The sequence below is a fragment of the Lissotriton vulgaris genome, chromosome 12, assembly GCF_964263255.1.
Source record: "Lissotriton vulgaris chromosome 12, aLisVul1.2, whole genome shotgun sequence".
Classification (NCBI taxonomy): domain Eukaryota; kingdom Metazoa; phylum Chordata; class Amphibia; order Caudata; family Salamandridae; genus Lissotriton; species Lissotriton vulgaris.
The window spans coordinates 18,323,863-18,346,385 of NC_141700.1; the positions used below are offsets into that span (position 1 = coordinate 18,323,863).

The 22,523-nt window shown below is 48.5% G+C and overlaps 1 protein-coding gene across 4 annotated transcripts in view; it reads left to right on the top strand.

Annotated features, from left to right (window-relative positions):
• LOC147673070 (granulocyte colony-stimulating factor receptor-like) overlaps window positions 1–19,795 on the top strand; it is a 43,174-nt gene extending 23,379 nt beyond the window's left edge. The window contains exons 7-14 of one of the 4 annotated variants that reach the window (XM_086946313.1): window positions 2,531–2,750; window positions 5,997–6,200; window positions 9,973–10,074; window positions 11,581–11,727; window positions 13,190–13,330; window positions 13,812–13,908; window positions 14,992–15,073; window positions 18,490–19,795. In XM_086946313.1, the coding sequence (XP_086802439.1) occupies window positions 2,531–2,750; window positions 5,997–6,200; window positions 9,973–10,074; window positions 11,581–11,727; window positions 13,190–13,330; window positions 13,812–13,908; window positions 14,992–15,073; window positions 18,490–19,068 (1,572 nt within the window). In that variant the 3' untranslated portion in view covers window positions 19,069–19,795. The remainder of the gene's footprint in view (window positions 1–2,530; window positions 2,751–5,996; window positions 6,201–9,972; window positions 10,075–11,580; window positions 11,728–13,189; window positions 13,331–13,811; window positions 13,909–14,991; window positions 15,074–18,489) is intronic. The other 3 variants (XM_086946314.1, XM_086946316.1, XM_086946315.1) reach the window with 3 other exon arrangements.
• Window positions 19,796–22,523: the final 2,728 nt, after the last annotated feature.

Consider the following 22,523-nt stretch of genomic DNA (forward strand, 5'->3'; position numbering starts at 1 on the left):
CTCCAGGACATCGAGCGAGTGCTAACGGAAAGAGCTCTCCGCAGCCTCATCCCAGACCTGTCAGCTTCTTGCAAAGCAAAATACGGCACCTTAGACACCTCCTCAATAAATAACTAAATAGTTATTGTGGTTACTTCACTTAACCTGGAAAATGTCTATGTGTGACTTTTGTTCCATTCAGCAACACTGCTGTACACAGCACATGCTGCCTCTCAGAGCATATCCAAGTACAGAAAGTGGCCACCCCAGAAAGCGCACAGTGGGGACGGGTGCTTCTGACTTTCCTGATATGGTAGTTTCAGGACAGCGCTGATGTTAGTTACCTGTAACTGTAGTTCTCCAGTAATGGATCTTTCATAGATTCACATGCTGCTTGAATCATTCCCTGTCACTAAAGTGAGAGTCCCACGGTACCATCGCAAAACAGTATGCATCAGTACCATGTTGAGAAACCTGCAGCTCACGTTGAGGAAATTGCAGCTCAAGGAGAACATTACTCGAGCAGCAGAAAGAAACGTTGCCGTCTTGATCTGAACGTGGTACCGTTCGCTCTGATTTTAAAGTGCAGGACAAACACCCAGTGCTGAAAATCAGCGCGAGCAGCGCAACAAACCTCACTCCGCTGCTTGGGAACAATCATGTGGTATACAACACTCATCATATACATTAGTAAAGACATATTAAAAAATCACCTACAGTTTCTGAGGCTCATCTTTTTGAAATAGATGACTTAACACCTACTGTCCTACGGCTGCGTCACTTCTCTGCACCGATTCTAGGCAGTAGTGCTGCATAGACGTGTGGGTGCTCTTCTTCATCGCTGCCTGGCATATTTTCTCCAGCGGGACACCTGCAAACAGAGCAGCTGAGGTAGATACTGCCCTTTTTGGGGGCCCCTTCGCTTTTGTTGAGTTTGGCTTACCAGCCTTGGTGTGGCAAAACTGAATGGTAGCGGATCCCCATCTTCTGATGGTTGCTTTGATGACTGCCGTACCGTGACAAGAAAGTCCGTAAGAGACCAACAGCTGATCAGTTCTTCAGAGTTGTTTGGTACAGTGAAGATAGATAGTACTTAAGGCATTACTTAATGTCCAACGTGTGGAGCGACCTTTATCTTGAGTTTTTAAGGCCTTCCTGCCTTCCTCAGATGTCCCTTGGTCAGATGATCTTGCCCTTTTGTGTGTCCTCATGGACGTGTCGCTGTCTTCCTCAGATGTGGTAGATCTCTGAGTTTTAGCCTTCTGTAGCCAAAGACGTAGCCTTTCCTCCCTGCCCTTTAAGGTCTTATAGGAAAAGGTGTGACATATTTTGCACTCCTTTGCCTGATGTTGAGGGTAGAAGCTGTAAAGAGAGTTTCTGTGTGAATCTTCTACATGTAGCCTTTTCTTTCCACGTGTTTTGCAGGACCTGAAGAGGCCTTTCTTAGAAGTATCTGACATAGTAGTTGTAGATACATTTTCAATTCTAAAGAGGAAAAAACTAGCAGAGCTCAGGGAAACTCCCTTCTCACGACATGCAGTAGAAAGTCTGAGGAACTCTGCCCCTGTTGGGAGTGTTGTAGAGGGTGCTGTCTCCTGATTGGTTATAATTAGTGCTCATGGTTTTATGGTATTTATTTTTTGGACATTTCCGTCTGTATTTATCCATATTTATTTTTTGCTAATTTTATTTGTGTTTATCCATATTTATTTTGGGTTTTGTGGCAAAATAAAGCTGAAATTAGTATATTTCCACATTTATTTAACCAGTAAATGCTTGAATGCCTACTAGATTTCAATGCTGTAAACACCTGCAAAAGTTACATCAATGCCCTTTTAAGAAAATATGCAAATTTCAGTATCAACCTTGTGCATATCTACTGCTTTTAAAGCCTCTTTACAAAACGCCTTTCTTTTATAGCCCTTTACCTATCAATGCACACAGCTATTGGCCTGGCAGTCATGGCAGACAGTATTTAGAATTACTCAATAAGTAACCCAATTTCTGTTTTTATCCACATTTAAAAATAAATACAGACATGAAATTGTCTGTATTTATCTGTAAAAATCAGTAAAAACGGAAAACAGGGAGCCTTAGTTATAATCCAAGTTTGGTCCTTTTTTAACAAACGACATAGATAGGCTATTAAACTGACTTTTCATTGCCATTATAGCCTATGATACTAACACATACCGCTTTACTATGGTACCGTGGGACTCCCACTTCCACAGCAGGGAATGATTCAGGCATGTGAATCTATGGAAGATACAGACGTTCCCAAAGCAGTGACATCTCTGTTTTTTCTCTCTCTTCCCTTATTCCCTCTGGACCTCCAAGCCTCCTCCTCCTCCCCAGTATCTTTGTCTTTTGGTTTCTCTCCTTCTCTTCAGTTTTCCTTCCTTCTTTCTTTTTTGTTCTTCTCCCTTTTACTTCCTCTTTCTGTCTTTCTTTACACCCTTTTGTCTCGACCCCTCTTCTCTCTTTCTCTCCTTCTCATTCTCTCTTCCTCTTCCAGTTCGCTCCCGCTCCTCACTAGTTCTTTCTACTTTAGCCTTTGAAACAGGATGAAGCAAATGGGAGGATTCTGGGATACCACCTCCTCTCTCAGACACAGGGGGAAGGGAGCACTGTTCTCACCGAATGTCCTGCAGACTCCTTCAGGTGGACTCTGTCCCTCTCCAAGGAGAACCACAGCATCCTCCTGACAGCCTACAACGTCCTCGGAGAGTCTCCCGCCGCCAAGCTGGTGATCCCAGCGGCCGACCAAGGAGGTAGGTGTAACCCCTCCAAAAGGGAACAACAACCACTGGAATGAGACACTGAACGTTAGGAGGGCTGTAGGTTTATGGGAATGTTAGTGAGTGTCTCTCCACTGGTGAGTGGGTATGCTTCAAAGACTGCCTGCAATGTATGAGAGTGGACCAGTGCCCCTGAGCTGTATGGGGCATTCGCGAGACTTCCTTGAAGAGCCTGTACAGTTTGTGAGAGTCCTTTGAAGGGCCTGCAGTTTGTGATACTCTCTTGAAGTGTATGGAGCAGTTTGTGAGACTCCCTTGGAGAGTATGGGGCAGTTCCTAAACCCCCCTAACGTGCGTGGAGTGTTTCAGAGCTCTCCTGACATGCATGAGGTAGTTCCGGGACGTCTCAAAGGGCTCAAGAGTCTGGGACACCTCAGGATGCAAGTCTTACATGGCATGAAGCCAGCACTGTTGTAAGACTGTCCCTGGTGAGTTTACTCATTTGCTCCTGTGACTTCCTATTTTATTCCCAGAAATGTCTTCCCTTTGTTCCTTGGGAGTGAGGTCCTTTTTGCAGTAGTTTCCATTTTTTACAAGATGTTGCTACTTTACCAGAGAGTTTGGTCTTCTTCCCCAGTTTAGGGAGTTTGATCCTCTGTTCACTGTGAGTTTGTTCCTCTCTTTCCATGTGCTTTTCAGCCTATGTTTCCTGGGAGTTTGTTCCTCTGCTGCCTGGTATTTTCATCCTCTGCTTCCCTGGAGTTTGCTCCTCTGTTCCTCGGATTTTCATTTTCTGTTTCCTAGGAGTTTGTTTCTCGGATTTTCATCCTCTGTTTTCTGGGAGTTTGTTCCTCTTCTTCCATGTGATTTTCCTCCTCTGTTTATTGAGCGTTTGTTCCTCTGTTCCCTGGATTCAGTGGCAGCTACCAGTATAAACATATGGATGGGCGCTACATCGCCAAACTCACCATACACGGCTCCCCCGTTATGCACCTCTCTCCCGATCGGTGTTCACGAGTAGGAAAGGGAAGGACGTCCTTCCTGCTCAGTGGACACCAATGCAACCAATCCAGGAGCTGCTCTCATGCTGACAGCAGCTCCAGGATTGGTGGGAGCAGGCTAACCCAGCGCTCATTTTGAGGCTGGGTGCCTGTGCCAGAAATGCCCCGGCTGCTTGACAGCCAGGGGATTGCTGGGTGCACACTGCGCAAGCCGGGCTGGCTGTAGCAATAGAGCCAGCAAATCCAACATGCACACAGCAGGGCCAGCTGTAATCCTGCAGTTGCAGGATTCAGCCCCACCCCCTGCCTTCGCACTGCGGCATATAAGTAAAATGGCATTAACATGCCATTTTACGTATTCGTCTGCGCCTGCTGCACTTGCAGCAGGCGGGGCAACACGCCTCCGCTGCTCAAACGGTGGAGCCTCCCTTGCTGTTTTTTTAATCTTCTGTTTCCTGGGAGTTTGTTCCTCTGTTTCCTGGGATTTTCATCCTCTGTTTCCTGGGAGTTTGTTCCTCGGTTTCCTGGGATTTTCATCCTCTGTTTCCTGGGAGTTTGTTCCTCTGTTTCCTGGGATTTTCATCCTCTGTTTCCTGGGAGTTTGTTCCTCTCTTTCCATGTGATTTTCCTCCTCTGTTTCCTGGGATTTTCATCCTCTGTTTCCTGGGAGTTTGTTCCTCTGTTTCCTGGGATTTTCATCCTCTGTTTCCTGGGAGTTTGTTCCTCTGTTTCCTGGGATTTTCATCCTCTGTTTCCTGGGAGTTTGTTCCTCTCTTTCCGTGTGATTTTCCTCCTCTGTTTCCTGGGAGTTTGTTCCTCTCTTTCCGTGTGATTTTCCTCCTCTGTTCCTTGGATTTTCCTCCTTTGTTTCCTGAGAGTTTGGTCCTCTCTTTCCATCGGATTTTTATCCTTTGTTTCCCGGGGAATTTCTTACTCTGTTTCCATGGCTCTTGGTTATATTTTTCTTGGAAGTTTCTTCCTCTGTTTTCTGGACCTCGGTTATCTCTTCCTTGGGAGTTTGATCTTAGTTTCCAAATATTTTGAACCTTTGATTTCTCTAAGCTTAATGCTGATTCCTGGGAGTTTGATCCTCTGTTTCCTGTGAGTTTAAGGCTTTTTTCCAGAGAGTCCTACCCTCTGTTTTTGGAATTTGATCCTCTGCTTTCTATGAGTTTGATCTTCTGTTTCTGGACGAGTTTGATCCTCTTTTTCCAGGTGAGTCTGATCCTCCTTTTCCAGGGGAGTTTCTTCCTCAGTTTCCTGGAGAGTTTGTTCCTGTTTTTCTAGAGAGTTTGGTCCTTTGTTTCTTGGAGGTTTGAGACCCAGGTTTCTGGAAGTTTGTTCCTGGCTATCCTAGGAGTTTAATCCTCTGTTTCCTGGAGAGTTTGTTCCTCCTCTGTTTCTTTGAAGGTTTAGCCTCTGTTTCCTGGAAGTTTGTTCATGTGTTTCCTGGAAGTTTGTTCATGTGTTTCCTGGAAGTTTGTTCATGTGTTTCCTGGAAGTTTGTTCATGTGTTTCCTGGAAGTTTGATCTTATGTTTCCTCGAAGTTTGGTCCTCTGTTTTCTGTGAGTTCAATGCTCTCTTTCCCGGTAGCCTTTTCTTCTGTTTTTGGAATTTGAGTCTCTGCTCCGTGGCACCTGGGTTCTCTAGTGAGCATTTGATCCTCTGTTTACTAGGAGTTTGCTCCTCTGTTTTTTCCTGGAAAATTGATCTTATGTTTTCTGAAAGTTTTCTTTTTTGTTCCTGAGAATGATCTCCTGTTCATTTTTTGTTTTTGTTTTATATAGCGCAAACTCGGCATAAAGGTATCAGAGTGCTTTAAAGTTTACCAGTGGCGGCTCCTCCGCTAAGGCAAAGGGGCGACGCCCCACAAGAAAAATTAAATGATAATTATGTTATTATCAATTTCTTTTACATTTTTGGCTATGTAAAGCTGGTGTGGGGCTGCACTTCTGGCAGAGCAGGGGGAGGAGCGGTGGCGCTCTCTCCTAAGTGCGCATGAGGGTTTGTCTGGCCGTCTCGGGCAGGCCAAACCGTCATGCGCACTTGGCATGTTCTCCAATGGGCTGTGTTGTACAGCCTTATGGAGAACATGCCCAGCCTCCCATTCCCTGGCTGAGCACAGATACACGGTGCTCAGACAAATCACAACGCTGCACTGCAGCGTTGTGATTGGTCAAGGGAGTCGGGAGCCTGGGTGCTTCCTGGTTCGTCGACCTGAGGACTGTGTAGAGGTTTGTAGGATGTTGTGGTCTTTCATCTCCTCCTCTCTTTCAGACCTTCCAGCTCCTGTGCCTGTCCTGGTTTCTAAGGTGAGCGACCGTGCTCTGCTCGTGCGGTGGGAGTCCCGGATCCTCAACACGGGCCTCACTAAGAACTCGATCCATGTCCTGGAATGGGCAGTGGTCACCGAGCAGCAGGGAAGTGGTCTCAGCCACTGGGAGAGCAGAGAGGGAAACGTCACTGAGGCCGTGGTACGAGGTAGAGTCAGTTTAAAGAATGACATTATGTTGTTTGTCTTTTTGTATTTTAAGGTGTGCACCATACATTTGATTGCCTCTAGAAGCCATGGGAATTCTTAAATAATTTCTGAAATGTTGCAGCTCACCGCATCCAAACCACAAACCTTCCGAGTTTTAGGGTTTTTCAAACTCTACATAGACTCTGCGAAACATTAAGAATCATAAATAGGAGGGGTTGTGACAGAGAAACCCTATCCTTATTTAGGATTCCAAATTGGAATGTGTTAGAAATTGGATCCCTGGCTGGCCAGGGCTTGTGCCAAAGTCAGTCAGAGACCACCACTCCTAAGTCAGGGCAAGGGAGTTACACGCCAAGATAACCCCTGCTCACCCTCTAGGTAACATGGCGCGAGCAGCAAGGCTAAACTTGGAGGCGATGTGAGTTAAGTATTTGTGCACGCACCCCAGCAACAACACCCAAGGCCCACCACAAAGGAAACTCCACACAAGGTTATATAGAAAAATAGCCTTTGTATTACACCAAAACACATTAGATAAAACACACACTTTACAATGTGCCAGCAGGCACGGGCAGAATTTACAGGAGATATGTACAAGACAGGGCCACTTGGACCACTGTCAGGAATCAGCACTTTTAGAACTTAGCACTAGGTAGAATTAGCACTTAGAACATAGGATATAAATCACTGTAGCACAAAGTAGAACATAAAGCACACAACCAGTAACCACTGGTAAAGGTTAAGTACCACCTACGCAATCCTAACCACCTTAGGAACAGGTCACGCAGGGAACCAGGACCTCACTAGCACCACCTGTACTAGCAAGAACAACCACCTAAGTATCACAATACCTGTAGGGGTATAGGCATATTACACATGATGCATCACAATACATTCAGCGGTGTAGGGAAAGAAAACACATGATGCAGAACCTACATTCAGCGGTGTAAGGAACAAGGCACATGACGCATAATCAACACATTCAGAGGTGCATTAAAGGACAATTGCGTCAACTCGCATAAGTCACCACCTGTGACTGACCATAGGCCCTCTGGCCTTGTTGGGGCTAGGACGCCCTGTGTCCCAAAGTCAGGGGTCTAAACGTGCTAGCTGTGGGGCAAGGTGGGAGTGGCCCGCTGCCTTCTGGGGCCGCTCTACCACTGAGCAACTGGTGCCCCCTGAGCCTCGCTGGGCTCGCAGAAATGATGGTGGCACTCCAGAGCCTCTCTGGGCTCTAAACAAGCAAATTGCCCCCTGGTAGGTGGAGTCCCCCCTCCGGGGACTCTGGAGTAATGTGCGCGTCGTTGGAGTCCCTCTCGGGGACTCAGTGACCAAATGGGGGGTTGTAGCCTCTCGGGGCTCTGAGGACAACTTTGCCGCCCGTTGGAGTCCCTCCTGGACTCTAAAAGAATGCCCTCAAACCTCTACTTCCACAAAGAAGAATGCCCCCAGGTTGGAGCCTCTCAGGCTCGAAATACAGACTGCGCACCAAATGCCCCCGGTGGAGTGAGCACACAGGGGGGGGCGGGCACCGGCAATGTGCCCCAACGCCCCCCTCTTCAACAAGCCCCCCCGGGCCCCACTCACCGGCTCTGGGATGCTGCCGGTCGTCTCCTCTTTACCGGCTGCCACACGGGGCTTCAGGGCTCTCCTCTCTCTCGTCCTGCGGGGGGGCTGGACTTCAGGGGCCTGCTCCTGAGGCACTCTTATGCTTCCCCAGACCGGGGGCAGTGGAAGGGAGACTCGCCAGTCCCTCCCTCGTCCGGGCGTCTTGTGCCTGCCTTCCTGTGGGGCAGGCAGTACTTCCGGGTCGCGGTTGCCTCCGGAGCTCTTCCCTTCGTGCAGGAGCGCGGGGTGGGCTCCCGGCTGCTTCCTGTTGTCTCTAGGTCCCGCCCTCGGCCTGCCTGACTACCGGTTTGGCCGAAATGGGCCACGGCGGTATTTCTGACACGGGGCTATGCCGGGTGGGCACCGGCTGTGCAAACAAAGCGCTCTCAAGCGCAATCAATACATTGAGGTGGGCACTCGATATTGAAGGACAACGGCGGCAATCTGGGGCAAATTCCGGGTGGGCACCGGCTTGGCAATTCACAGGGCTCCATTGCAGCATTCATAGCTATGCGCAAGGGGTCGCGACCTGCCAAATTAAACATTATTTTATATCCCTTGTGAATGTACAATTTGTAGTGACCCTATAGCACACAGTTGGAATCCCCAATTGCATTTGGATACCAGTTGGTTCCCATTGGTTATTCCTGGTTTAAGGATAGGAGTTGTGCATCAGGCACTGGTGAGCGGTCGCTAAACACAAATATTTCACAGTGTTTTAAAGCTCCTCAGACTTCTGTTTCATATCAGGCGCTAATGTGTGAACACACTGCCCCACTTCTGCTGGTCTGCGAGCTCCCTGCCTATGCAGCCACGTCTTCGAGGGTCCTCGAGGTTATGTCTTGCTGTCCTTTTGGTCATTTAATGAAATCTGCCAGAATACATGTGATCCCTCTGGCCATCGCCCAGTGCGGCTGAACCTCTGTAGTCCAAAGCCCCCATGCAGCCGACTTTTTCACATGTTGTTCCCTGGGTTTGACCCATTGCTTGGTCCCCAATAGGCCAATGGCATCAACTGTCTTAGAGCTTAACGGGACCCAGGAGTCCTTTTGTGATGCATTGTGTGAATGTGAGGTATGTTGTAGACAGTAAAATGCAGAGTGAATGACTGACCCCACGTAAGCTTAAAAACTCCAAACATATTGGACTAGAATCTTTGACTACATTGGGCACACGTTTGACATACACCCTACAAGGGAATTCATCTACATTATCCTGGGGGCTTTAGACCCACTACTAAAGGGTGATCATGACCGTCAGCTCCTGGATCTCCTGCTAACACTAGCTTGCAAGGTAGTCCTATGCAACTGGAAATCAACATCCGAGGTCTCTTTTATTGCCTGGAGAGAATGGCTATCCTGCATTAGGGGCACTGACAATCCTGCTCTTCACTCATCACCATGGCAGGTTACCAACAAAAAACTATGGTCTTCTTTAGACCAGGCCTCCTTTACCTTCGATCCACCATGATACACCAGCAATGAGATCAACTCTTAGTAAATGTGGGGGTGCTGGACGCACGAATTGTACTGGTTATATCCTGCCCATATGGGCTTACCAGACTTAGTCACAATGTGCAGGGATGACACGTATACCTGGTATTTTCTGATAGAATTTGGATGGAGAGCTCTATGGAACTGTGCACAACCGTGAAGATTGCAATGATGGCATATTTTATTGTTTACCTTGCTCATTTATTTAATTATTTGTTTATCCATTTATTTATTCATTCATCTCATCTCATTTACAGATTCGGTCTGATGTTACCTTCTTGTTTTCATTATGCTTTATTTTCCGTTCCTGTATGTATTGTTCTATATGCATTGATCCATGCTTGACCACGGCGTCACTCCAATACGAATGTAAATCTACTGATGCATTATGGCCGTTATCATCTTTGTTTTTGCTCAATAAAAAAGATTTGAACTAAAAAAAAAAAAAAACGAGATTCGTGTCCCACAGAATGACCGATTACTCGTTGTTTTTCTGAAGATTGCGGGTTTTCCAAATCATTCTGGAAGTCGTCTCTGTGCTTTACCCACTGTGGGTGGTTTTAAAGGGAGTGTATGTGTGCGTTCCTGTGCATATGTGTGTGTGCATATGTGAATGCATGGGGGTCTCCTTTAGCCTCAAGATATTACATTCTTCCTGTGCACTTTGCAGAGTACATTGAACCCGGACGCCTGTACCAGTTGTCAGTCTATATCCTGCATGGTGGGAGTATCTGGGCCACGGGAAGTGCACACGCCTACTCCAGGGAGAGACGTGAGTATGCTACCTGTTTATGCTGACAATATCCATTTTTGGGTTGTCTATAATTTTTCTATGATGTTTTTGTAGCACAATATTTAAAACTCAGTTTTTAGGTGCTCTGCCTCTCACACGTTCTTGGGATGAAAGTCTTGTGCTCTGCGTTGCACAGTCTGCACAAAGTCACATTGTTACAGGTTAATTTAAAAAGTAGAGACACAATTGGAAGACTTGCGGCCAGATGTATGACTGTTTTTTCATTCGCAAAAGGGAAATCGGCCCGTTTGCGACCGACAAGAAGTGTGGTGGTATGTACAAACGCTGTTTTGCGAGTCGGTGACTCGCAAAATAGTGCTTGCAAGTAGGTATTTGGAAAGGGCGTACCAAGGGCGTCCCTTCCTAATATTAAGCCAGAATGGTACGGACTAATGATTTGCGACCACATTTGCGGACACAAAAAACTCACAGTTTACCAACTACTTCAAATAGGTGGTAAGCCACTTTTGAACAGGTAGGGGTGTCCCTTTGTGAGTTGATACAAAAATAATTTTTAAGAGCAGGTAGTGGTCCCTGGAACCACTGCCTGCTCTTAAAAAATGAAAGAGAAACGTTCATTTTTCGTTCTTAATGCATCCTTTTTTCTTTAGGAAAATTGGCTGCATTTTAAATAAAACAACTGCATTATTGAAAAAGCAGTCATAGACATGGTGGTCAGCTGACCCCAGCAGGCCACCATCCCTGCAAATGCTGGCCATTCCCAATGGGTTGCGAATTTCGACCTGCCTCATGAATATTGATGAGGCAGGTCATTTGCAACCCCATTAGGAATCGTAAACCGTGTCTGAGACAGAGGGAAACATTCCATTTGGCGAGTCACAAATTCGGAGTCACAAAATGTTGTAATTTGTGACTAGCAAAATGGAATGGTCGTACATCTGGCCCTTAAAGGAAAGAGAGGAAGGGCTGTGAATCTTGTATGCACTTAAATAATTTGATGCCTGGTTTTACCTCAGTCCGTCCTATGACCGCCCTGTATCCGTCCCTGACTCCCTGTATCTCTCCAAGACTCCTGTCCTCACTCTCTACCTGTATCCAGGTCCCTCCTGTCCCTGGGCCTGTCGCAGGGTTTCTGACCTTCCTTGTATCTCCTTGCACTCCGGGTGTCACTCTCCCTGTGTCTCTAGGAACCTAATGTCCCTGGACCGGTCTCTTGGTCTCTTTCTTCCCTGTAACTCTCTTGTGTTCCTGTCCCCTGCACCTCTCCTTAGACCTCCAATTTCTCCCCAGTTATATTCAGGGCCTGACCTCTCGTCACCTCTGTTGAGCGGCCAACAAGTCTTCATTGGATCTTTATTTGGCCTACAGGGGAGCCATGGCCTCCTTATCCACCCCTCTTGGCCTCTGAACTCAGCACCCCAGTCTCCTTGTCTTTGGTGTGTATCTATCCATGGCTTAGTTCCTGACACCTGTACCTGTCAGTGGAGTCCTTACCTCTCTGTACCTCTTCTGTACTCCTTGCAGCTCCATTATATGCTCCAAAGCTGCATGCTGCCTGGATTGGGAAGTCCCAGGTCGAGCTGGAATGGGGCGACATTCCTATTGAAGCTCAGCGCGGGGTGATCCGAAACTACAGCGTCTTCTATCAGGAAGTTGGAGGAAAGGTTCACGGTAAATGCCCTGTGTGCCACATGTGTCGATGGGCAGTGGGCGGCGAGAAGGGGACATATCTGGACAGACTGTCTGTGTGGGCGGCATACCTTTGTTTCTGGTAGCGTGGGCCCTTTACTCAGTGTTAAAAGAGCAATTGATGGACAGAATGCAGAACAATGTCATACATTCACCCCAGTACAGGGATCTGGGCCTAAATCCATCGTTTTTTTGTACTCCACACCACCCCAGTTCAGACATGGCCATATGCAAATCAGCCTTGACCCTGTGCCTCGTGGGAATAGTCCAGCCCGAACTGCCAAGCCATGTCTTTCCTGGACCGGAATCAAGCATCCTAGGACCGGTTTCTGGCTATCAGCTGTCTTCAGCCAGGATAGCTTGACTCCAGTGATGTGGAGAGCCTGGGACTCACGTCTGGGCATACCCGTCCCACTCGGGGTGACAAATGCAAAAACAACAATTGATTAACAGAATGCAGAACAATGTCATACTTTCACCCCAGTACAGAGATCTGGGCCTAAATCCATTGTGCCACTGGATTCAAGCTAGCTTGGCTGATGAGGCGTGTTATCCCGAAATCAGTCCCAGGACGCTTGTTTCCGGTCCAGGGAAGACCTGGCTTGGCAGTTCGGACTGGACTGTTCCCATGAGGCACAGGGTCAAGGCTGATTTGCATATGGCTGGGTCTGAACCGAGGTTGCGAAGTTAGCTAAAGAACGATGATGGATTCAACCCAGATCCGTGACTGGGGGTGAGTGTCCAAAAAGTTTCAGCGCTGCGCCCATCCTCTCTTTGTGTTTGCTTTACTCAATGTTGTCAGGTCTGAAATATAAGTCACCTTCTAAGCACGCAAAATAAGGACACGCCATTTAAAACTAAGGGCCTGATTTAGATCTGGGCAGACGGGTTGCTATGTCACAACGGTGACGGATAACTCTGCCCGCATAAATACAAATCCCTTAGGATATAATGGGATTTATAGGTCTAAATCAATCCCTAAACTCTATAAAAGATAAACTCACATATGTTCGAAAGAAGATTTCAAAAGTGGATAGCAAAGATACTAAAAAAGATATATTTGCATTCAATCTATAAAATAAAAAATAAAAAAAAACATTAAAAGCGTACACCGGCATTCACGTGCAGTTTGTGACTTGTGTGGGAGCTTCTGTGTGACTCGCTTGGACAAGCAAGGGCCTGACTGTAAATCTCAGACATATCAGGTCTATCAGAGGTGGCTGTGTGTTGTAGGATTCTGCAAAGAGCAGCATTTCAGAAAGGCCCCCTTGAGCTTTCAGCGCTGTCTGAGGGTCGAAGGTGGAAGCAAGGACTCCATGTCATGTTCTGGTACCACCGTATCCCCCAGTGTCCCCTCTACCATCCTGATGTGTGGGTCAAGCAAGTTAAGCAGCCTCCATCGCAATAGATCCCTGACTCCTCTTCTCCTCACTGCCTCTTCCAGTGATGACCCTGAACAGCTCTTCCCGCCGCTGCTTGCTGTCGCGCCTCGGCGTCGGGGCCCAGATCCTGGTGCACTTGGCCATCACCAACAGCGCAGGAGGAACCAACAGCTCCGGCTTGACCATAACCACAAGAAACTTTGGTAAGTGCAGAACAACATTTTCTGCTGTCTCTCAGCACTCTCTCTGGTCTTGCCCACTCTTTCTGGGTGCTCACCTGTGCTCTCTCTGATCTACCTTGATTTGTTCCTGCACTCTTCCACACTCACATGTGATCACTCTGGTCTCCCTGATATGGTCTGGGTGGTTAACTTATTTTGCCTGCTCTCTCTGTGGGCTCATGTGTCTCCTTTGTACTCTTCCATGCACTATTGCATGCACTCTCTCACACGTGCCTCCATTGTACTCTTTGGTGCACTATTGCATGCACTCACAGGCACTCGTGTGTCTCTCCTCCGTACTAAACCTTGAATTGTTGCATGCACTTACGTGTCTCCGTAGCTTCCTGGTGAATTGCCCCGCAGTCTCCCACACAATTGTCTCACCTACTCCCTTCCATGTTCTGCCCCTGCTCTCTCCGCTGCCTCTCTTGCACTCACCCGGTCTCCCTTGCTTGCTTTGTAGATGACGGGGAGGTGGAGCTGCTGGTACCCTCTCTTGTAGCTGGGGTCACCCTTCTGCTGATGGCTGTGGTCGTCACATGCATGTACCAACACCGGATGTAAGTGGGAGAACATCTGGGGATGGGTGGGTGGTTGTGTGTGATGACCTCGCTCCAGGCCAGGCTGTTCCACCTGCAGACCTCATTGAGGTTCCATGACCAGTTCCCACAATGAGCCACACGGAGCCCACGCGGTGCCGCAAATGTTCCGCACACACACGACACATCCACGGCTCCTAGCTTTAGCATCACTTGAGGCTTTTGTGTTGCCTTCACATATCAATGACACATGTCTGTTTGACTCCACGTGATTAGTGTGTGTATATGTACACATGAAAGAGAGGTCTTCTCAATTCACATATAGGAAGGCTTGTTCGACCGGCTCAGTCGGGAAAACTGATCTATCATTGACATTTGGAAATATAAGACCAAACAAACATGTTGAATATTTGTGAATGGTCGAGAGGTTAAAACACAGAACTCAACTTGAAAACAAGTCAAGTCTCCCCAACTTCTAAAAAGATGGATGGCCTCAGAGGCGACCAGCACATATCGGAGGTGAGGGGGTGGGGCAGGGACAGGAGGGGGTAGGACACGGGGAAGCGGGCATGGTCCTCCCTCGCTGACCTGAACAGCAGGAAGCCTATCCATGCTCCCACTCAGCCAATCACATCGCTGCCTTAGCAGCATTGTGATTGGTCTGAGTGCCGTGGTTCAGCGCTCCAACGCTGACTGGGAGCCTGGGCATGTTCTCCACACGAGCTGTAATGCAGTCTGCTTGGAGAACATGTGAAGTGCGTAAGGGGGCCAGCACTGTCATTGTGCACGTAGGAGGGTACCACTACCACTCTTCCCCTGCCCGCACCCTCTGACGCAAAGCTGCAGAAGTAGGGGAAGATAAAATTATAATAATGCAAGTGATTATCATTTCATTTTCTCTTTATTTCACTGCTGGTCGGCCTCAGCGGAGGAGCCAGCAGTGGATGACCTGCATAGCATCCGTCCTGTCTCTACCATTCCCTCCTTATGAAACATGACAGAAAGCTAGAAACTCTCAGGCAACTCCGGCCTTCTTCAGCCTCTAGATCTACTGAACTATTCAGATCCGAGCACTCACTGCCCCTTGTCTCTCCTCCTTCACAGGATCAAGCGGTGTCTGTGGCCGCAGGTGCCCGATCCGGCAGTCACCGATCTGGCGAGCTGGAGACCCCAGAGCACGTGGAAGGTGAGTGTCCAGAGCAGGGGGACGGGTATTAACAAAGGTGGAGGGGATACCCTAATGTGGTGGGGGACACCCTAATGGGGTGACTGCTCAAAGCTGCAAAAGTGTAGGTGTTGCATCAATGAAAAGCTTTGTCTCAAGATTGACACGGAAAAAGACCGCCATCCCACCCATTCTACCCGCTCCCTGCAGGGGACACCCCCACCCATTCTACCCGCTCCCTGCAGGTGACACCCCCATAACCCACCCATCCTACCTGCAGGCGAGACCACCCCTTCTACCAGCTAACTGCAGGTGAAACCCCTAGCCCACCCATTCTACCCGCTCCCTGCAGGGGACACCCCCATAACCCACCCATTCTACCTGCTAGTGAGGGTCCCTGGCCCACCCACTCTGAGTTTTAAGCACTCCGGCGTCTTCCTTCTAGTTCCATCCTTAGCTCTGTGACAGCGACTTCAAGATGAATTTTGTTTTTACAAGAAGAGCAACATTTCCAAAGAGTGTTTGCCAGGAGGGAGAGACCCAAAGGAGTATTGGGGTCTCCCTATGGAGACCTGGGTGAGTGCTGCGGTGCCCTCTTGAAGCTTCTGGGTGTTTTGAGGTACAGAGTGCAGAGCCAGGGGAGTCTGTGGTGCAGGACAGAAAGCAAGGAAAGTATTGGGGTGTAGTGGAAAGAGAGATGTGTTGAGGCACAGCCCAGAGAGGCAGGAATGTGCTGGGGTACACTGCAGAGAGGCAGGAATGTGCTGGGGTACACTGCAGAGAGCCAAGAATGTGGTGGGGTACAATGCAGAGAGCCAGGAATTTGCTGGGGTACAATGCAGAGAGCCAGGAATTTGCTGGGGTACAATGCAGAGAGCCAAGAATGTGCTGGGGTACAATGCAGAGAGCCAAGAATGTGGTGGGGTACAATGCAGAGAGCCAAGAATGTGCTGGGGTACAATGCAGAGAGACAGGAATGTGCTGGGGTACACTGCAGAGAGGCAGGAATGTGGTGGGGTACAATGCAGAGAGGCGGGAATGTGGTGGGGTACAATGCAGAGAGCCAATAATGTGCTGGGGTACAATGCATAGAGCCAAGAATGTGCTGGGGTACAATGCATAGAGCCAGGAATGTGCTGGGGTACACTGCAGAGAGCCAAGAATGTGGTGGGGTACAATGCAGAGAGCCAAGAATGTGCTGGGGTACAATGCAGAGAGACAGGAATGTGCTGGGGTACACTGCAGAGAGGCAGGAATGTGGTGGGGTACAATGCAGAGAGCCAAGAATGTGCTGGGGTACAATGCATAGAGCCAAGAATGTGCTGGGGTACAATGCATAGAGCCAGGAATATGCTGGGGTACAATGCAGAGAGCCAAGAATGTGCTGGGGTACAATGCAGAGAGCCAGGAATGTGCTGGGGTACAATGCAGAGAGCCAAGAATGTGCTGGGGTACAATGCAGAGAGGCAGGAATGTGCTGGGGTACACTGCAGAGAGCCAAGAATGTGGTGGGGTACAATGCAGAGAGCCAAGAATGTGCTGGGGTACAATGCAGAGAGACAGGAATGTGCTGGGGTACACTGCAGAGAGGCAGGAATGTGGTGGGGTACAATGCAGAGAGCCAAGAATGTGCTGGGGTACAATGCATAGAGCCAAGAATGTGCTGGGGTACAATGCATAGAGCCAGGAATGTGCTGGGGTACAATGCAGAGAGCCAAGAATGTGCTGGGGTACAATGCAGAGAGCCAGGAATGTGCTGGGGTACAATGCAGAGAGCCAAGAATGTGCCGGGGTACAATGCAGAGAGCCAGGAATGTGCTGGGGTACAATGCAGAGAGCCAAGAAGGTGCTGGGGTACAATGCAGAGAGCCAGGAATTTGCTGGGGTACAATGCAGAGAGCCAAGAATGTGCTGGGGTACAATGCAGAGAGCCAGGAATGTGCTGGGGTACAATGCAGAGAGCCAAGAATGTGCCGGGGTACAATGCAGAGAGCCAGGAATGTGCTGGGGTACAATGCAGAGAGCCAAGAAGGTACTGGGGTACAATGCAGAGAGCCAGGAATGTGCTGGGGTACAATGCAGAGAGCCAAGAATGTGCTGGGGTACAATGCAGAGAGCCAGGAATGTGCTGGGGTACAATGCATAGAGGCAGGAATGTGCTGGGGTACAATGCAGAGAGGAAGGAATGTGCTGGGGTACAATGCAGAGAGGCAGGAATGTGCTGGGGTACAATGCAGAGAGGCAGGAATGTGCTGGGGTACAATGCAGAGAGGCAGGAATGTGCTGGGGTACACTGCAGGGAGGCAGGAATGTGCTGGGGTACAATGTAGAGAGGCAGGAATGTGGTGGAGAGCACAGAACTGACAGGGAGGCATAATGGTACAGTGCTGAGAGCCAGAAGAGTGTTGAAATACAGTGGATCATTGTGTGTGATCAGATCGCCCTATCCCTGATCTCACTGCACGGCTTCCCCTCTTCACCAGCACATTCTCCAAATTCACAAAAAGAAAACCAAGGGGCATATTATCATGGGCTGGCGATATAATTATCGCAGCTTTAGCGTCCGTTTTCAGGCGAAAAGCGGCGAACATTATATCGCAATATCATCAAGGACATGCTAGCGCGTATTTTCCGTACTTAGCGCCCATTTCCAGCACGCCTACCATTGCATCGCTAATGAGATGCAAAGTAGACTTGGCTGTCGAAACGACACGGGTAAATATCGCAAAGGCAGCTTTGTGATATTACCAACAAGTTGCAGCAATAATTTTAATCACGTGAACTCTGCCTTAACGCAGGAATTTAACGTCTGTTATATTCATAACTAAGGCATACCTAACATGGGGGGTGGATTGTGCGGCTAAGGCCACAGGGCCTTATTATCAAGCCTATCACAGTTTTCCATGGAACATCGCTGGAAAACCAGTGATGTTCCATGGAAAACTCTGCTATCGCTGGATTTCTTCTCGCCTTTGAGATAAACGTTGATAATACACCGCTATCTCGGCGATTAAATCCAGCAATAGCTGGCAATAAGAATACCGGCGCTAAGCGCGCTTTGCAATATTTGTCGCAACTCCTTGGTAATATGCCCCCAAATGCTGAGTTGGGAGAAAAATGGAGGTTCACTCAGTATTAAGCGCACCCCTTTGGTCAGAGAGGACACCTCCAAGAATTGGGCGCTCTCTTTGCCCGGGCACTCCTCTAACAGGATAGCAGAGTTGGGGGTCTCTGTTGACATGGTGGGCTGGCACTTGGACTGCCTGGGTCTACCTGATGGACTAAGGTGTTCAGACAGCAGGAAACAGACCTGAGGGGCTTGGTCGTTGCCATCCTACAACCACATCTGTGTCATGAATGTTCAGAGGGGCCACCCCTTAGGTCAGGGTCCTTTTCAGAGACACAAGCCTAATGTTCAGGGTCTCTCTCCTCTCCAGCAGGACCTGGGGTACCCTCCGTTGGAGCAGACGGACAAGCTGCAGATGAGGCTCGCGTATCCTGATGCCGGCTGGTGCAACGAGATCCCACACGCCAAGCAGGAGGACAAGGCAGAACATCTGGACGCCGAATCCTGGGGCTCCCACCTCCTGTCCCCTCACGACTCTTCTTCTGAGCTCCAAGAGGTCTTCATTAGTCCATACAGTGTGCCTCACGTGGACCAGCAAGGGCGGCCTGCTCCGGGGCCCGAGGAGCCCGAGGTACCCCAGAGCGCAGTAGAGTACGCCTCTGTGGTCGTCCAAGCCTACAGCCTTCCTCAGGGCAGTCTCGGCCAGCAGGGGTTGTGCGCTTACAGCCAGCCATCGCTGACACCAAGGCATGTCAACCGGTCTGGCCCAAGTGACCCCGGGCCCAGCTCCTCTCTGTTACCTTCGCTGACCAGTCTTGAGGGGTCTGACCGTGAGCTGCCCTCTGGAAGCCCTCAGGGCTCCTCTGAGTTCCCTCTGCTCAGGGCTCTGCTGGAGGAGGACAGCGGTCCTCCCCACTTCCTGTCAGCATCACAACTTCCTGAAACTTAATTCCATTGGACAAGATCAGCAGCAGGGGCGGGATCCTACCACGTGCAGTTCTGCACCCGACATATATATTTGCACTGTCGCTCCAGGAAGTTGACCGCTGTCCTTTGGGCTACAAATGCAACCTTCTGCCTTTGGAAAGTTGGAAAGATCCCTGAATGAGTGCAGGTTCAGTGCAGCTGACAGACCCTCTGGAGGACATGAACCCAGGAAAAGGCACCCCTTTCACGTGAAGGACAAAGTGGGGTTCACACACTGCCAAGCGAGACCTGGAGATTGCGACATACCAAAGGATGAGAGGCTTGCGTATGGGCAGCGAAGCACCCAGATATTCATGGTGAACAAGATGGGAAGAGGGGTGCAGGGCTGGTTCCTCCATTCATCATACAAGGGTGTTCTACGAGGAGTTAGCAAGAAACTTCTCAGACCTGCAGATGAGCACTGCCCTCCACTGCTACAGGGGGCAGGCCAGGATTCAAAGAGACCAGAACTGGTACTGTTTTCACAGTTCTCTCATTAAGCTGTTGATGTTTTTTCAGTCTCTGCTCTTCCAGAAGTTTACACTCCGAAGCTCCGCCTACCTGGCAGCCATTTTGAAAATATGACATTTTGTAGAGTAGCTGCAAACTCTAGGCCAGGAGGATGCAACTCTCCAGTCCCAGACTTTACTTTTACACATCACTACGGGCCATATTATCAAGAAAGGGCGATACATTATCGCCGCTTTTATCGGCAGAAAACTGCTGCTAAAGCGACGATAATGGGCTTGATAATATGCCCTTGTGCATGCCCATAGCAGCCCAGGTTCTGGTGTTAACCTGGGCTGCAATAGGAATTCACAAGGGCATATTATCAAGCCCATTATCGCCGCTTTAGCGGCAGTTTTCTGCCGACAAAAGCAGTGATAATGTATCGCCCTTTCTTGATAATATGCCCCTACATTCTGGGACTTTTCATTGAAATGTGGTGCTTTATAAAATGTCTGAATGTAAATAAACAGTAAAATAATCTTTCTTTGTTTCAACTGGTCCATCACACCCAGCATTGTAAAAATAATGCTCAGGATAGTACTGGGCAAAGTTACAAAGATTCTCCTCCACTAACATAAGGAAGTCATTTTCACAATGTTGTAACTTTTAAATAAAATGTATGTAAAATAAATTATCCGAAGTGAGAGAAGAATTCCCCCCAAAAGTGCACTTTTAGAAATTTTTGCATAAAAATTCAAGTTTCTTTTTCAGAGATGACATTTTTAAAACTTCAGAGAAGTGTGCTAAACATTTATTGGAACCATGATTTCCTCTTCACATGGTACGGTGGCCGTGTGGATCCACCCGACATTGTTCATCTGACCCAAGTGACCTGTGGAAATTGAAGATTTACTTGAACCGAAATATATAAGTGGTGAACTTTAAAAGGGCTTGATGTGTGACAAAGGGATTCTTAAATAGTAACAACTGATTTTTACGAATAAAATCTATAGAAAAACAATGTATTTGAATCTATTTTACTGATAAAAACTTTAAAAGGGGAATGAAAATGAAAGCAATGTCATTTTAATCAAAAAAGGAAAGCCTGGGTCCGTCTGTTGATGCCTGCTGGCTGTGCATGCATTGCTGTTAGGCAATTTGCTGTTTTTAAATGTGGCACAGAAGGCAGCACACATGGAAACACCAGAAACGAGGAGAAGTAAAGCATTTCTCCTCATTTTGCCTGTTTAAGACCAGGTTTTCCCTGGTCTTAATTTTGGCGCTGCCTCCTATTTACGCCTCCCTTGTAAATAGGGGGCAGCTTCAAAATCAATGGGTGCTGCGGTGGAATGCCCACTGCAACACCCATTGCCCTCCTCTTTCATGCTAAATACTGCGTGAAAGAGTGCCTTATTTACAAGGCGGTACAAAAGGGGGTGGTGATGGACGGAGCATCTGAAAGAATCAAACACTCACACCCAGTCAAAAGATCTGGGTTTAATCCATCACCATTCTTTAGCCCACTCTGCCACCCCAGTTCAGACATGGCCATATGCAAATCAGTCTGACCCTGTGCCTCATGGGAACAGTCCAGCCCGGACTGCCAAGCCATGCCTTCCCTGGACCGGAAACAAGCTTCAGAGGACCGGTTTCTGGCATTTCAGCCGTCTTCAGCCCGGCTTGCTTGAATCCAGTGGCAAAGTGAGCAAGGGACTCCCCTCCACTGGAGTCAAGCTATCCTGGCTGAAAACGGCTGATAGCCAGAAACCGGTCCTAGGATGCTTGATTCCGGTCCAGTAAAGACATGGCTTGGCAGTTCGGGCTGGACTACTCCCATGAGGCACAGGGTCAAGGCTAATTTGCATATGACCATGTCTGCACTGGGGTGGTGTGGAATGCAAACAAAATAAATAAATAAATAAACGATGGATATAGGCCCAGATCTCTGTACTGGCGTGAATGTATGACATTGTTCTGCATTCTGTCCATCAACTGTTGTTTTTGCATTATTTATAAGGCAGCATTAAGCCACTTATTACCATCACAACGTCACAGTGACGTTGTGGTTGGTGGCGATGGAGGCTTGTAAATATGCCCCAGTGTCTGAAAAAAATGGTCCCCAATAAAACCAGGAACAACTCGTGAGCCAAATAGCACAACTTTTGGGTTTGTGTAATAGAGGCACATGTGCTTAGTCACTGTGTTATTCCCCATTTCGGAGAATTCCTCAAATTTCAGAATGGTTTGGTAATCGTATACCCGCTAGTCACCGCACCTCTGGTAGCACAGCTGTGTGTACGCAATTCCTGCACCAAATTTGCACCCAAGTTGGTTATGGGGACACAATTCTTGGAGAAAGAACGGTGGAGAGACTAGAAGGATAAAAGATTAGAGGGACAAGAAAAAGACCCTCCTTAAAACGAATACAAAGGCAATGTGAACTGACTGGAAAGAGAGTCCAGTCTCTGAGGTGAAAGGTTCTGTATCCCTGCGTCACGTTGCTAAACCCATCCAGGGAAACAGATGAAAGGCCCCGCCCCTGCTGCCAACTTCATGAGCCTTTGAAGTCGGAGGTGAAAGGTTCAATCACTGCAACAAGCTTCTAAACCCAACCGGTCAGAACAGGGAAAGGCTGCTCACCTTGTACCAACATCCACAGTCCAGACAGCCGCAAAGGTGAAAGGTTCTGTCTGCTAGCCAATGGCAAAATCCCACCAAACCCTAGAAAAAACACGATGACACTGTGGCAACCTCCTGAGCCTATGCCGTCCTCTTTGTGAAGGGTTGTGTCTCCTGTGTCAGAGTCCTTATGCCACTCACTCCCAAAAGTGAGAGCCTGTGTGACCCTATGCCAATCCACTCCGCTCATGCAGACCTGGACATGAAGGGCAATTGTGCTAAATATGCTCATCAAGTGATAGAGGTGAAAGGCTCTATGAACCTTGTCAGTCCCTGAGCCCTGCCAGTCACAACAGTGAAGGGTTCTGT